Here is a 14,139-nt window from a genome sequence, read left to right as displayed (position 1 = left end):
AGGTGTTACTGATGCCCAACAGGTAATACAAATCATGGCACATAAGAAGGCTGCACTCAGGTGCAAACATTGTTCTATGCCATGAGCAGCATTCAATTTATTATGGTCATGGAAATCATTTCAATGTTGTCCTGTCCATGTCCAAAATACTATAGCAATCAAATCTGGACAGGTTTGCTGCTAATCAGTTAGTGAACAAAGTTCTCCGTGTATTAAAAAAACAACAAGATGACCATGAAACCATGTTTAGATTCATCTTTAGCAAATCAGATAACACCTGTGAACAGCTGAACATTCCTAGAACGACTCCAAGGAGAGCAGGTGGACAGAGACATCACAGCAACTACTCTACAGGAAACCAAGAAGATTTCTACTGACAATTAATCTTTGTGCCATATCTCAACGTTGCGATAGCTGAAAACTTTGTGACTGCTGTATTGACCAACCATATTGCAGATTTATGTGAGAGAAGCAGAAAACATTGGTGTCTGTCGCCTAAATACCTGGATGACTCTTCTGACAAATCAATAATGGAATTAGTTCAAATACGCAATTACATAGTGTGTTTTATGGGTTAGTGTTCTTAACTTGCAAATGGGCTTTGTTAAAGAATATATTCACAGGAATACCACAAAGTATTACCTCATTTTACAGAGGTGAGGAAGATGGTGACAATCATTGTGTGTTATTGTGCATGTATCTGTCAGATGTGGCATAGCCTTCTGTGGTTGCTGCTGAAGTAGACAGATGGCACCTACAATGGGCAAATATTCCAGTAGAAGAACTGCCACCACATGCAATCAGAACACTGGGGCACTGCAATGCCAGAATTTATCCTATTATCCCCCGTCCACTGAGAATTGTGGCTACACTGCCTGTATGAACGACTACACCGGACAGATCTTTCGGCACTCTCCAGAGAATCAAGAGCTATACATGCTCAAGTACCAGAGAAAATCAGCTCACTTGATTAGCACGGCTGGCAGTGCATCACAGTTGGCCCACCGTGGTAGAGAATGTGATCGACGCCTTGCACTCACACCCCGACACCTTAATTGTGTAATATTTTATTAACATGTGTACAAAGATAGACTTTTAGCCCCCTTTCACATTTTGTAGTGACTTCTGCTACCCGGCACATAAATTCTTTGTTCCCCACAGTTCATGCTGTCTCTAATAAATGTACATAGCTTTGGTATAGTTTTATCTTAAGAAAAAAGGACTTTTCAAAACAAAATAAATTATATTTTCAGTGGCTCACGTCTCACCATCATGAGGCCCTTATACAACTAGCAAACAAAGCTGAAAAAAATCTTGAACAACTGGTTTCACAGCAAACTATATATTTTGACAGGTTTCAGAGTAGCAGCCGTGTTAGTCTGTATTCGCAAAAAGGAAAGGAGTACTTGTGGCACCTTAGAGACGAACAAATTTATTAGAGCATAAGCTTTCGTGAGCTACAGCTCACTTCATCAGATGCATGCAGTGGAAAATACAGGGGGGAGATTTTATATACAAAGAGAACATGAAACAACGGGTGTTACCATACACACTGTAAAGAGAGTGATCACTTAAGGTGAGCTATTACCAGCAGGAGAGCGGAGGGAGGGGGGAACCTTTTGTAGTGATAATCAAGGTGGGCCATTTTCAGCAGTTGACAAGAACGTCTGAGGACACCATGATTTCAACAATTTCCATCCCACCATCAACCTCAGCCTGGACCAGTCCACACAAGAGATCCACTTCCTGGACACTACGGTGCTAATAAGCAATGGTCACATAAACACCATCCTATACCGGAAACCTACTGACCGCTATTCCTACCTACATGCCTCCAGCTTTCATCCAGACCACACCACACGATCCATTGTCTACAGCCAAGTTCTACGATACAACCGCATTTGCTTCAACCCCTCAAACAGAGACAAACACCTACAAGATCTCTATCAAGCATTCTTACAACTACAATACCCACCTGCTGAAGTGAAGAAACAGATGGACAGAGCCAGAAGAGTACCCAGAAGTCACCTACTACAGGACAGGCCCAACAAAGAAAACAACAGGTTTCAGAGTAGCAGCCGTGTTAGTCTGTATTCGCAAAAAGAAAAAGGAGTACTAGTGGCACCTTAGAGACTAACCAATTTATTTGAGCATAAGCTTTCGTGAGTTACAGCTCACTTCATCGGATGCATTCAGTGGAAAATACTGAATGCATCCGATGAAGTGAGCTGTAGCTCACGAAAGCTTATGCTCAAATAAATTGGTTAGTCTCTAAGGTGCCACTAGTACTCCTTTTTTTTTTTTAAGAAAATAACAGAACGCCACTAGCCATCACCTTCAGCCCCCAACTAAAACCTCTCCAACGCATCATCAAGGATCTACAATCTATCCTGAAGGATGACCCATCATTCTCACAGATATTGGGAGACAGGCCAGTCCTTGCTTACAGACAGCCCCAAAAACTAAAGCAAATACTCACCAGCAACCACACACCACACAACAGAACCATTAACCCAGGAACCTATCCTTGCAACAAAGCCCGTTGCCAACTGTGTCCACATATCTATTCAGGGGACACCATCACAGGGCCTAATCACATCAGCAACACTATCAGAGGCTCGTCTACCTGCACATCTACCAATGTGATATATGCCATCATGTGCCAGCAATGCCCCTCTGCCATGTACATTGGTCAAACTGGACAGTCTCTACATAAAAGAATAAATGGACACAAATCAGACGTCAAGAATTATAACATTCAAAAACCAGGTGGAGAACACTTCAGTCTCTTTGGTCACTCGATTACAGACCTAAAAGTTACAATTCTTGAACAAAAAAACTTCAAAAACAGACTCCAACGAGAGACTGCTGAATTGGAATTAATTTGCAAACTGGATACAATTAACTTAGGCTTGAATAAAGACTGGGAGTGGACGGGTCATTACACAAAGTAAAACTATTTCCCCTTGTTTATTCCTCCACCCCCCACTGTTCCTCAGACGTTCTTGTCAACTGCTGGAAATGGCCCACCTTGATTATCGCTACAAAAGGTCCCCCTGCCAGCCCCGCTCTCCTGCTGGTAATAGCTCACCTTACCTGATGATCACTCTCGTTACAGTATGTATGGTAACACCCATTGTTTCATGTTCTCTGTGTATATAAATCTCCCCACTGTATTTTCCACTGAATGCAACCGATGAAGTGAGCTGTAGCTCACGAAAGCTTATGCTCAAATAAATTTGTTCGTCTCTAAGGTGCCACGAGTACTCCTTTTTATATATTTTGAGTTTCACAGTAAACCTACATATGTCAGACCTATTATTTACATGGTCAAAATTGTAAAGCTCAGTCAAGATCTTATTGTTATGGGTGAAACACTCCCAGTATTTGTGGAAACATTTAAGGTTAGCCCCAATGCCATAAGATTTTGAAATCTAGAAGCACATCAAATTTCGTGGCACTGTCAAAATATAGTTCAGCATCCCACTGAGATTATGTGGGAGAGACTGGTTTTAGAATGAGGTCATAGAACTCAAATCCTTACATACTTTATATGCCTGTTAAAATTCAAAATTAAGGAGACCCTTTTCCATTTCCCAAGCAATGTCTAAGGCCTCGTCTACACTAAAAAGTTAGGTTGAAGAAAGCCACCTTAAGTCGACCTGTTAATGTATGTGTCTACAATACTGGGTCCTTTACGCCAACCTAAGTCACCTCTAATGTCGACTTCTGTAATCCACCTCTGTGAGAGGTGTAGCACTTAATTTTATTTTCATGGGCCGACTGCGAGGTCGTGCAGATACAGCTCTGTGTAATTCGACTTAATTGGCTTCCAGGTGGTGTCCCACAATGGTCATCTGTGACCGCTCAAAAGATCATTTTCAACTCTGCTGCACTGCAACCAGGTACACAGGAAACAGCCCCTCCCCTGCTAAAGCCCCAGGAAATTTTGATTTCCCATTTCCTGTTTGATCAGCATTGGGAGCATGCGAGCTTGAGCACAGCTAATCGTGGACACTACACGCCTCAAATGCACTCCAGCCTGATCTGCACAGGAGATGGTGGATCTCATCGCTGTGTGGGGAGAAGAGTCTGGGCAGGCAGAGCTCCGATCCAGCAGAAGAAACGCTGACATCTATGCAAAGATCGCTTGTGGAATAGGGGAGAAGGGCTACAAAGGGGACACGCAGCAGTGCTGTTTGAAAATAAAAGAACTTCACCAAGCATACCAAAAGGCAAGGGAGGCGAACAGTAGTTCTGGTGCTGAACCCCACACATGCTGGTTCTACAACAAGATGCATGCGATTCTTGGAGATGACCCTACCAGCATCCCCACAGTCAATGTGGACACCTCACAGGTGTGAGAGTCTAGAGACAAAAAGGAGGATGATATGGTGAATGAGGAGGAGGAGAATGGGAAACAGGTGAGCAGTGGATCCATTCTCCCCGAGAGCCAGGAAACATTTTTAACCCTGGGGCCCTGTGGGTCACAGGACATCACGGTGGCCGACCGTGATGCCGGGGAAGGCACCTCTGGTGAGTATACAGTTACAATCAAAGTCCAGTTAAACTTTAGCAGGCACACACATTCGGTGGTATTGCATGTTTACTGTGAAGAAAAAGCGAGGTGCTGTGGTTCTCTGCTTACAAGAGGCCGCTTCAACTATGCAGAGGGTGGCCCCTGGAAAAGACTGTTTATGTGGACTGGGATAGTCCAGGAATCCTCCATGGATATCTCTAGGAAACTTTCATAGGGATACTCTGCAATCCTTTGCAGAAGGTTTCTGGGCAGGGCAGTCTTATTTCTTCCACCATGGTAGGACACTTTCCCACGCAACTCCTAAATTAATTCTGTTGGCATCATTGCAGTAAACAGCATAGCAATATAAGGACCACATCTATACCCAGACGCTTGCAGCATCTCCTTCCTTTCCGTCCCTGTTACCCTCAGGAGACTGATATCACATAGGGTCACCTAGGCAAAATGGGGGAAGTTCTCATTAAAAGTGCTCTTACAAGGGGAAAAAAAGGGCATTTAGACCCACCCCACATTCCAGATCGCCAAACCATGCGGCTACTAATTTACTGTGCTTGGCAAGTAGTTTAAAGTGGCTGACAAGACTGGAGCCCCACAAGAGAGATTCTGCAATTTGGGAGTGAAAACGTTCCCCCACAACCCTGTTCGTAAACAGCTTCCCATGGTGTTATGGGGAAGGGCCATTGTTCAACTAGCTACCTCTGCTCCCGATATGAGCCTACCATAAACGTCATTAAACGTGTGGTCACCCACGACCCAGGGAGGCATACTCACCATGGCTGGAGCAGCAAAACGGCACAGTGAACGGTTATGGATTCTGATTATGTGACGGCTTGGACCTAGTGTAATAAGGTTTTTTTGTTTGTTTGTTTTTTTATGAAAATGGCCTTGCTGTGGAAACATTTTATTCATGTACAATGGCTCCTTTATTTTTTCCAATGACTGACAGCTGGAAATGTGTCCTTTGGCATGTCATCAACACCTGAAAGCAGACTTTCACTGATTAGAAGGAGGAGAAAGAGAACGCGGGAGGACATGTTCACTGAGATAATGAAGGCCTCTGGGACAGCTGACACAGAGCTGAAAGCGTGGAGGATTTCACTGTCCAAGAACTTAGACATGGAGAGCAGGAAAGCTTCCAATGAGCAAGTGTGCGCGGCTCAGGATGAGATGCTTTGGATTATGAAGGACCAAGCACACATGCTGAGGCGTCTGGTTGAACTGCAGGAACAGAACCAGGAAGGTAGAGTCCCTGATGGTTAGCCAGCCAGCATCGCCTGGCACAGAATCGCCCTCCCCCAAGCGTTCCCTGAGGCATGGGCGAAAAGTCCATTATCCCTTTCATTTAACTCAGGGGGAGGGTACAAGGAACAGAAGGAGCCCATTCACAGACCTTTGATGGTCTGGAATGCGGTGTTATGTTACACAGCTGAAAATGTTTCTCCTGTTCCAACTTTACAACCCCTTTTCCCCAAGGCTACCTCCTCCCCCCCCACACACATTCTCCCTCTTTCCTTATGTTTGTTAAATAAAGTAAATGGATTTGAGAAATAAATGTTCTTTATTGAGTAGAAGCAGTGAGCTTGGGTGGGGGGAGGGTTGGCTTTACAGGGACACAGTGATACAAGGCAGGTGAAGGTTTGGGAAAGCACAGTGCAGACAAGCAGCTCACATTACTGTGACTCATTACTGAAATGGCTTTCAAAGCCTTGCATAATCGCAGCGCCCCTTGCTGTGCTCTTACTGCCCTGGTGTCTGGCTCCTCAAAAATGGCTGCCATGCGATCTGTCTCAACTGCCCACCCCTGTGGAAAATGTTTCCCCCTTTTTTCTACAGATATTATGGAGCACACAGCAGGCAGCTATAACCAGGGAGATGTTCTCTTCACTAAAAGAAAAGGAGTACTTGTGGCACCTTAGAGACTAACCAATTTATTTGAGCATGAGCTTTCGTGAGCTACAGCTCACTTCATCGGTCCAACCTTGTCAGTAAACTTCTCCAGAGCCCGTTCAAACGGCCAAAGGCAAATTCAACCACCATTCGCTGAGCCTATAGTTGAACCATTACTTACTGTTGTCCAGATGGTCGATGTATGGCTTCATGAGCCATGGGAGCAAGGGGTAGGCTGGGTCCCCCAGGATAACATAGGCATCTCAACGTCGTCAATGTTCATTCTGTGGTCTGGAAAGAAAGTCCCGGATTGCAGATTTTTTAACAGACCCGAGTTCCTAAAGATGCGTGTGTCATGAATCTTTCCCGACCAGCCTATGTTGATGTTGGTGAAATGCCCCATGATCCACCAGCACTTGCAACACCATTGAAAAGTATCCCTTTCAGTTTATGTACTCTTTGGCAAGGTGGTCTGGTGCCAAGATGGGATATGCGTGCCATCTACCACCCCATCACAATCAGGAAACCCCATCACGGCAAAACCATCCACTATGTCCTGCACATTTCCAGACTCCCTACCCTGTGTAGCAGAAGTCGATTAATTGCCCTGCACACTTGGAGCACAGTAGCTCCCATGGTTGATTTATCTACTCCAAACTGATTCCCCACTGACCGGTAACTGTCTAGCATTACAAGCTTCTAAATAGCTATCACCACTCACTTCTCCACTGTCAGAGCATCTCTCATTTTTGTGTTGCTAAACTGCAGGGCAGGGGAAAGCTCTGCACAAAGTTCCTGGCAGGTGGGCTTCCCCATTCGAAAGTTCTGCAGCCACTGCTAGTCATCCCATACCTGCAAAATGATGCGGTCCCACCAGTCAGTGTTTGTTCCACGGGACCAGAAACGGTGCTCAACAGAGTGCAGCTGCTCAGTGACTGCCAGCAGCAACTGTGAATTGTTTTTTTCAGTGGCTTGCAGCAGGGCTGCTTGCAGGGCATCGCATGGCGGACCCCACTTTGGCTCTGAAAATACTGCAGAAGAAGGCATGAGGTGTTTGAGATGCTCACAGCAAGAGTGCACAACTGAGTAGGCTCCATGCTTCTGGGGTTATGGCATACGCGCAGAGGTTTTAAGGCGCAAAAACCACTGGGTTGTTTGCCATTGAGCACAGTGCATCATGGGATGCCAACACAATGTTCCTATTCTCCCCACGACAATGTTTTAGTCCCATGAGGCATTGCACAAACTTCCTAAAACACACAGTGGCAAGTTGCACTTTGGGATAACTACCCACGATGCACTGCTTTGTGCATTGATGCAGGCTAGAGAGGACCCACTCCATCGAGACAATGAGCATGGTGTGGCCACACACACAATTGACTTACATTAATTCAGAGGCTCGAGATTGAATTAGATAAAGTCGACTTAATTTTATAGTGTAGACAAGTCCTAATACAGGCAGTTGCCATATTGTACATGAAGGAAAGGAGTGGGGGAGACAAACTCCCACTTCCTATCAGAACGAGGTAACCGAATCAGGTGGCAGTGCATAAACCAGAATGTTTACTAATGTTCTATTACATAGATCTTCACATCACAACAATCCTAAACCAAATGGAGTCACTCACTCCTCATTTCTCCTACAGGCTATCACTTGCCACAATGAGCAAATCTTAAAATGGCCAGGTAGCAGTGGGTCAGATCATCAGCTGGTGTAAACTGGTGTAGGTCCAGTTAAGTCAATGAAGCGAGGCTTATTTACACTAGCTGAGGCTCTACGTCTGAAGAAACGGGTTGTACGTTTCTTCCCCAGAAAGGTAGGAGAAAGCTCTGCTACAGTTCAAGTAACCAGCTGTCCATCATATCATATTTTGCTGCTCTCTCAACAGCCTGACTGCGGAGGAAAAATGTGAAGACCTATAAGTCACCAGACTTTGCTTTAACTATCCTGCAGTTGGCTTCAAAACAACCAGCAATTTGGGTAAACAGAATTCTGCCAAATGGAAAAGATTTTCAATTTGCAGTCAGCAAAACACAACAGGATAGTCTTATTTTCTCACCACCAGTAATACTGGATTGTCTCAATCTTTCATACCAGAGTACAAATAGTAACTACTCATATTAATCTTTCTGCAATATCTACCTTCCATAGCAACATCAGATACCTGGGACTGTCTGGAACTTCAGACACCTATGGAGCACTAAAAGAATCTCCACTTTAAAGTATGAAAAATAACTAAATCTGACAATTTTTAGGAAATAATCTTTTATCTTGGCTAGAAGAGTTGTAGAATTAAAATCTCTGGCCTCTGTTTTTCCTTTTATGGTTAAGAATGCAAAAGCTGGACCCTATTTTCTTTCCCAAAGGCTCTTCATCCTGTTCTAATTTGGGAACAGAATTACACTCTCTAGTCAAACATTTCTAAACAATACGATTTCTTTGTAATCAGAATAGCGTCATAGTAAGCATGTAAAATTACTATGCCTTAACACATTTTAAAATGACATCAACATTTTCATCTTGGTCTTACATATATAACAAAGAATCAAGCATTTCAACACATGTTTTCAAAACATCAAACTATTCATATACCTTACAGGGGTCTCAATTAACCATGTCAACTCGGGAAAGGGACCTGAGCATCATTGTACATGGCTTAATGAAGACCTTTAGTCAATGTATAAGTAGGGGCATAGCGAGCAGATCGAGGGACGTGATCGTTCCCCTCTATTCGACATTGGTGAGGCCTCATCTGGAGTACTGTGTCCAGTTTTGGGCCCCACACTTCAAGAAGGATGTGGATAATTTGGAGAGAGTCCAGCGAAGGGCAACAAAAATGATTAGGGGTCTGGAACATATGAGTTATGAGGAGAGGCTGAGGGAGCTGGGATTGTTTAGCCTGCAGAAGAGAAGAATGAGGGGGGATTTGATAGCTGTTTTCAACTACCTGAAAGGGGGTTCCAAAGAGGATGGCTCTAGACTGTTCTCAATGGTAGCAGATGACAGAACGAGGAGTAATGGTCTCAAGTTACAGTGGGGGAGGTTTAGATTGGATATTAGGAAAAACTTTTTCACTATGAGGGTGGTGAAACACTGGAATGCGTTACCTAGGGAGGTGGTAGAATCTCCTTCCTTAGAGGTTTTTAAGGTCAGGCTTGACAAAGCCCTGGCTGGGATGATTTAACTGGGAATTGGTCCTGCTTTGAGCAGGGGGTTGGACTAGATGACCTTCTGGGGTCCCTTCCAACCCTTATATTCTATGATTCTATGATTCTATGTGCAGCTGTGGTCAAAAAAACAAACAAGATTTTAGGAGGCATAAGGAAAGGGATGGAAAATATTATGATGCCATTATATAAACCGATGATGTGGCCTGACTAAGAGTTCTGTGTGCTGTTCTGGAAGCCCTCTCTTTAAAATGATATCACAGAATAAGAGGGGGCAATGTGAACAACTATGGGCCAGGGAAAGCTCTCACATGAGGACATATGGAAAAGATCGGGTTTGTTCACCATACTAAGTTGATGAATAAGAGAGGACATGATAAAAGTATATAAAATAATGGATAGTCTGGAGAAGGTAGACCGGGAGAACAGAAGCCCCCATTCTCCTAATGCAAGAACAAGGGGACATTCAAGGAAATATGTTTTCAATCAAAATGTGATAAAACTGTAGAATTCAATCACCCCAGGATATCACTGAGATCAACAATTTAGCATCATTCAAAGAGGGATTGGATGATTAGATGGATAATAAGAACATCCAGAGTATAACAGTCAATGCTAAAAGAAGACTGTTGGAAGGGATTAAAACCTCATGCTTCAGGACTTATCTGTTAGGCCGCAGGGTGAGACCTCTAGGGTGTGGGGCAGATTACCCCACATTTGTCTATTGCGGGCTTCTTTCACCTTCCTCTAAAGCATTTGGTGCTGGCCATTGTTAGAGACAGGATACTAGACAAGACAGACCGTGGGTCGACTGCAGCACGGTTATTCCTAGGTTCCTATGGATAGTTTCCTAAACACAAAAGTCTCCTAATATATACAAAAAGCATCCACTAGCCAAAAATACCAGGAATGACAACTTCCTGGGCCAAAGCACACAAACTCTGCTTCAGATATAGAAAAGAGCCCAAACAGCTTCCAGATTACCCTGCAGGATTTAAAGATATATTATATAATGTCTCTACAGGAGATAACGTCTTCCTCCAATATCAAACTTGTTCTAAAATCAGCACAATAATTCATTTTTATTATTCCATCTATGCAACCCTAACCAATAGTTCTTTGCCATGATGGGAGGCTAATGAAGAGGATTTATTCACTGCAGTAACAGCATCTCTGCCCTCGTTGAGATATTCACAAATGTTTGCCTCCTTGATGTAAACTTATCAAGACTGAAATATGCTGAGAATCCTGGAATGTACAGAAAAGGCCACTAGCTGTAGAGTTAGGACCATGTTCTAATCACACTTTTAAGTTTCATCTATTCTTAGATGTCTACCATCTGTGCAGAGAAAACATTCTGAACCGGGAAGGAAGGCTTCACGATGGTAATTCTATCTTTTTGTAGTTGCAAACTAGGACAGTATCAGGAGAATCATTCCAACCCAGAAATCTAGTGCTTTAGTTCAAAATTTTGGTCGGAAAAGTAATTAAATTCTACCACAGATACATTTGAAAGTCTAATTGCTATTAGAACTTAACCTTCCACGGGAAAAGTTAAATGATCTTTTTCTTCCTGGTCCCTGCAGTTATGTTATTTTTGTGGTTAGAAAGTGAACAAATATCTAAACAATTTTTCACCTTCCTTAAAGACAAGGGAGGGGACACAATCCTCAGCTAGTGTAGACTGTCATAGCTTCATTGCAGTATATAGTGCTATGACAGTTAACACTATCAGAGGACCTGCCCCATGAGATCTAATCCTCAGTTTGAATAAATTGGATTCCGACATTACTGAAGCTATGGTCATGTACACCAGCTGTGTATCTGGCTCAGCTTTCTTTAGATTAAGATTTGTCCAAGAACCGCAGAATCTAATTGTTGAAAAGAGGCCAAACTGGTGGCCACCATTTTTCCAGGCATTTCACCAAATTCCACTAAGAGCCACTGAACTTAATGTAAAAGGTGCTATGCAAAAAGTCAAGAAATAAAACTCCATCCAGGACATAACATGGAGTAATAATAAATAATAATAAATAGTATGCATCTGCCAGGATGCCAAGACAACAAATGCTGGTGAAAGAAACATTGTTACTTATTTTAAAACACTCTACTTGAATTTTGATTGAACATTACAATGTTCTTTTCACCTCCCACTTCTCTTCCCATCATACTTTGAACTGCAAGAGACAAAAGTGGTTGGAGATGGTCTTCAAGATAGCAATAATGACACTGTTACACTGAAAGAAAGATTCTGCATTTTCCCTTATAGAATCTGAAATAATTGAGCTACATCTAGATAACGTACTGTATTCTCACAATCGGAAAAAGGCCAATTTTGTTCCAGGTTTTAAAATAAAAATAAACAAGAGATACAGATGGTGCAGTTAAGCCCTTTTTCCAGTTATCACAGCAGGAGGTCAACCAGCTTACCTTCAAATCTTGTCCTACGGCATTCTGTGCAACTACTTATAGCCCATATTAGGGAGAAGCAGATATGTCTTCACTGCAAAAAGGTGGGGTTCTTTTTAAAGCAGGCTAACAAATGTGCGTTTATCCATCCCACTGTACTATCCTAGTGGAGACACAGTGCGGGTTGTTTCCATTACAAATTAAGTACTGCACTATACACCTGTCTGTGGTTGATTTTGCCTAGTTGCCTCCTGATAAAATCTGCTTGTACCTTGTCTCCACTAGGATTTTACAGCAGGATAGCTAATGCGAGTTAGTTATCCCAGGGTAAAAACACCTTTTTTGGCAATGAAGACAGTAGGCATTGCTGACTACTTCTCATGGACTTCAAAAGCATCATTACCCCAGGCTATGCAACACCAACTGACATTATAGTTAATTACCAGATATTAACTTGGATGGAGATTAAAACCCAATCTTGCTGCCTATGTATCTTGAATAAAAGCACCCTTTCCACAAAAGCAGACACCCAAATTCCAGGTTCCATAAAAATAGGTTATATAGCAAATGCCCTCAAAGATGCAGTGCATTTTACATTTGTGATAGCTTTTTCATGATCACAAGCAACCATGTGTCCTCACACTTTCTGCAAACCCAGGGGGTATGGCTTTATATTTAGATTATTCTTTTAAAATGGCAATTTACGAGTAATACAAAATCCTTTTATTATTGTTTTTGCACGCATTATTAGAAAAGTAAATTTAATGGACCCTTTTTAAATTTCTGGGGGGAAATTCAGCATAGGGGATCATTTGAAAACTGGAGATCAAGTCAAAGTTTGAGACATACCATACTGGAACTTGAGTAGCAGAACAAGTGTTTGGGAAAAACTGAGACAGCCTGAATAGTCTCAGAAGAGGCTGAAGTCTTAATCCGACACCCTTGCTCCCCAATACCACCTGAGAAAAGGGTGAGTGTTGGCAGTTTCCTAGGTCTTTTCAAAAACGTGTGGAAGTGTGTTAGTGAAGGAGGCTTTGATAAGACCTGGGATGTGTATCAGTACAATAAGAGTTATTTGGCATTGTTTTTCTTGTATATAATGTTTCTCTTGCAAAATGTGTACTTAGTGCCATTCGTGTTTTCCCACTAGTCATCCATAGTTTTAGGTATTCCAATTAGAGAGAGAGCTTTTAGGCATATGAAATAACATCAGAATAGAAGACCTAATAAAAATAAACTTGATCTTAATTTTCTTCATTTTCTCACAGTGATTTATAGCTAGAATGAATAGTAAATTGGGAAAGTCAGGAAGCTAATGTAACTAACACACTACCAATTGCATCTTTTTAGATCATCAGGGAGAGAACACTTAGCCCTAAACATTTTGTACACAGTATAAGTTTTTGTTGGTCATTTAAACAAATTCAAAACTATTCTCTAAAAGAAAACACAGAAGTCTTGTTATAGTCAACTTGAATTCCGAGGACTCTTCCTTGGCTTGACAACCACTGACTGCTAGCACTGGCCCCATTTCAGTCATGAAAATGCATCATGGTTTGAGACCACTGCAACTACAATACTGAATAGACATGTTTTTCTATGTTAAATAGCACTGGGATATTTAAGTTCAGTTGATTCAATGATGTGTTGAGTTTGATTTAAAAAAAAAAACAACAGTGTTGTAGATGTTTACTGTGCTTAAGCTTAAATCTCCCCAAGTGAGTACTTCTCAGGGAGTGATCCTCTTACAAAAAGTCAAACACCTTCATCTGTGTACACAATACACACAAACCACCACCACCACCACCTACAAGGTGTGGGTGTGTGTTATCCATGTTATAACAGCTAGGCTGGTGGTGAATTGTGATTACTGATAGATTAATTGTTTCCACAGTTGGTAACCTGTGCTAAAACTTTCTCTTTTTTCAGTTACTCCAACTCTTTCCCCATCCCGCCAACTCATTAATTTCGCCCACCTATTGCTTCTTGTTTATTTAGACTATATATTACAGATGTTTAGGGCAAGAACAATGATTACATATTTGTACAGAGTCTATCTGCAGGGGCTGTGCCTACCTCAGTTTCCCTCCTTCAGAATCCCCAGTAAGTCTTAGCAAGATCTGCCTCATCAACAG

The 14,139-nt window shown here is 42.4% G+C and overlaps 1 protein-coding gene across 3 annotated transcripts in view; it reads right to left on the bottom strand.

Moving 5' to 3' along the window:
- ST7 (suppression of tumorigenicity 7) overlaps positions 1-14,139 on the bottom strand; it is a 234,648-nt gene that overhangs the window by 190,796 nt on the left and 29,713 nt on the right. The window contains exon 1 of one of the 3 annotated variants that reach the window (XM_075124440.1): positions 6,609-6,718. The exons of the other annotated variants lie outside the window; for them this stretch is intronic. Within the exon in view, the coding sequence (XP_074980541.1) occupies positions 6,609-6,639 (31 nt within the window). The 5' untranslated portion in view covers positions 6,640-6,718. Of the gene's footprint in view, positions 1-6,608; positions 6,719-14,139 lie in introns of those variants that run through there. 3 annotated transcript variants of the gene reach the window in all.

Source organism: Caretta caretta, chromosome 1, assembly GCF_965140235.1.
Source record: "Caretta caretta isolate rCarCar2 chromosome 1, rCarCar1.hap1, whole genome shotgun sequence".
Classification (NCBI taxonomy): domain Eukaryota; kingdom Metazoa; phylum Chordata; order Testudines; family Cheloniidae; genus Caretta; species Caretta caretta.
The sequence above is the reverse complement of the archived record's forward strand: the minus strand, read 5'-3'. Positions and strand labels throughout refer to the sequence as shown.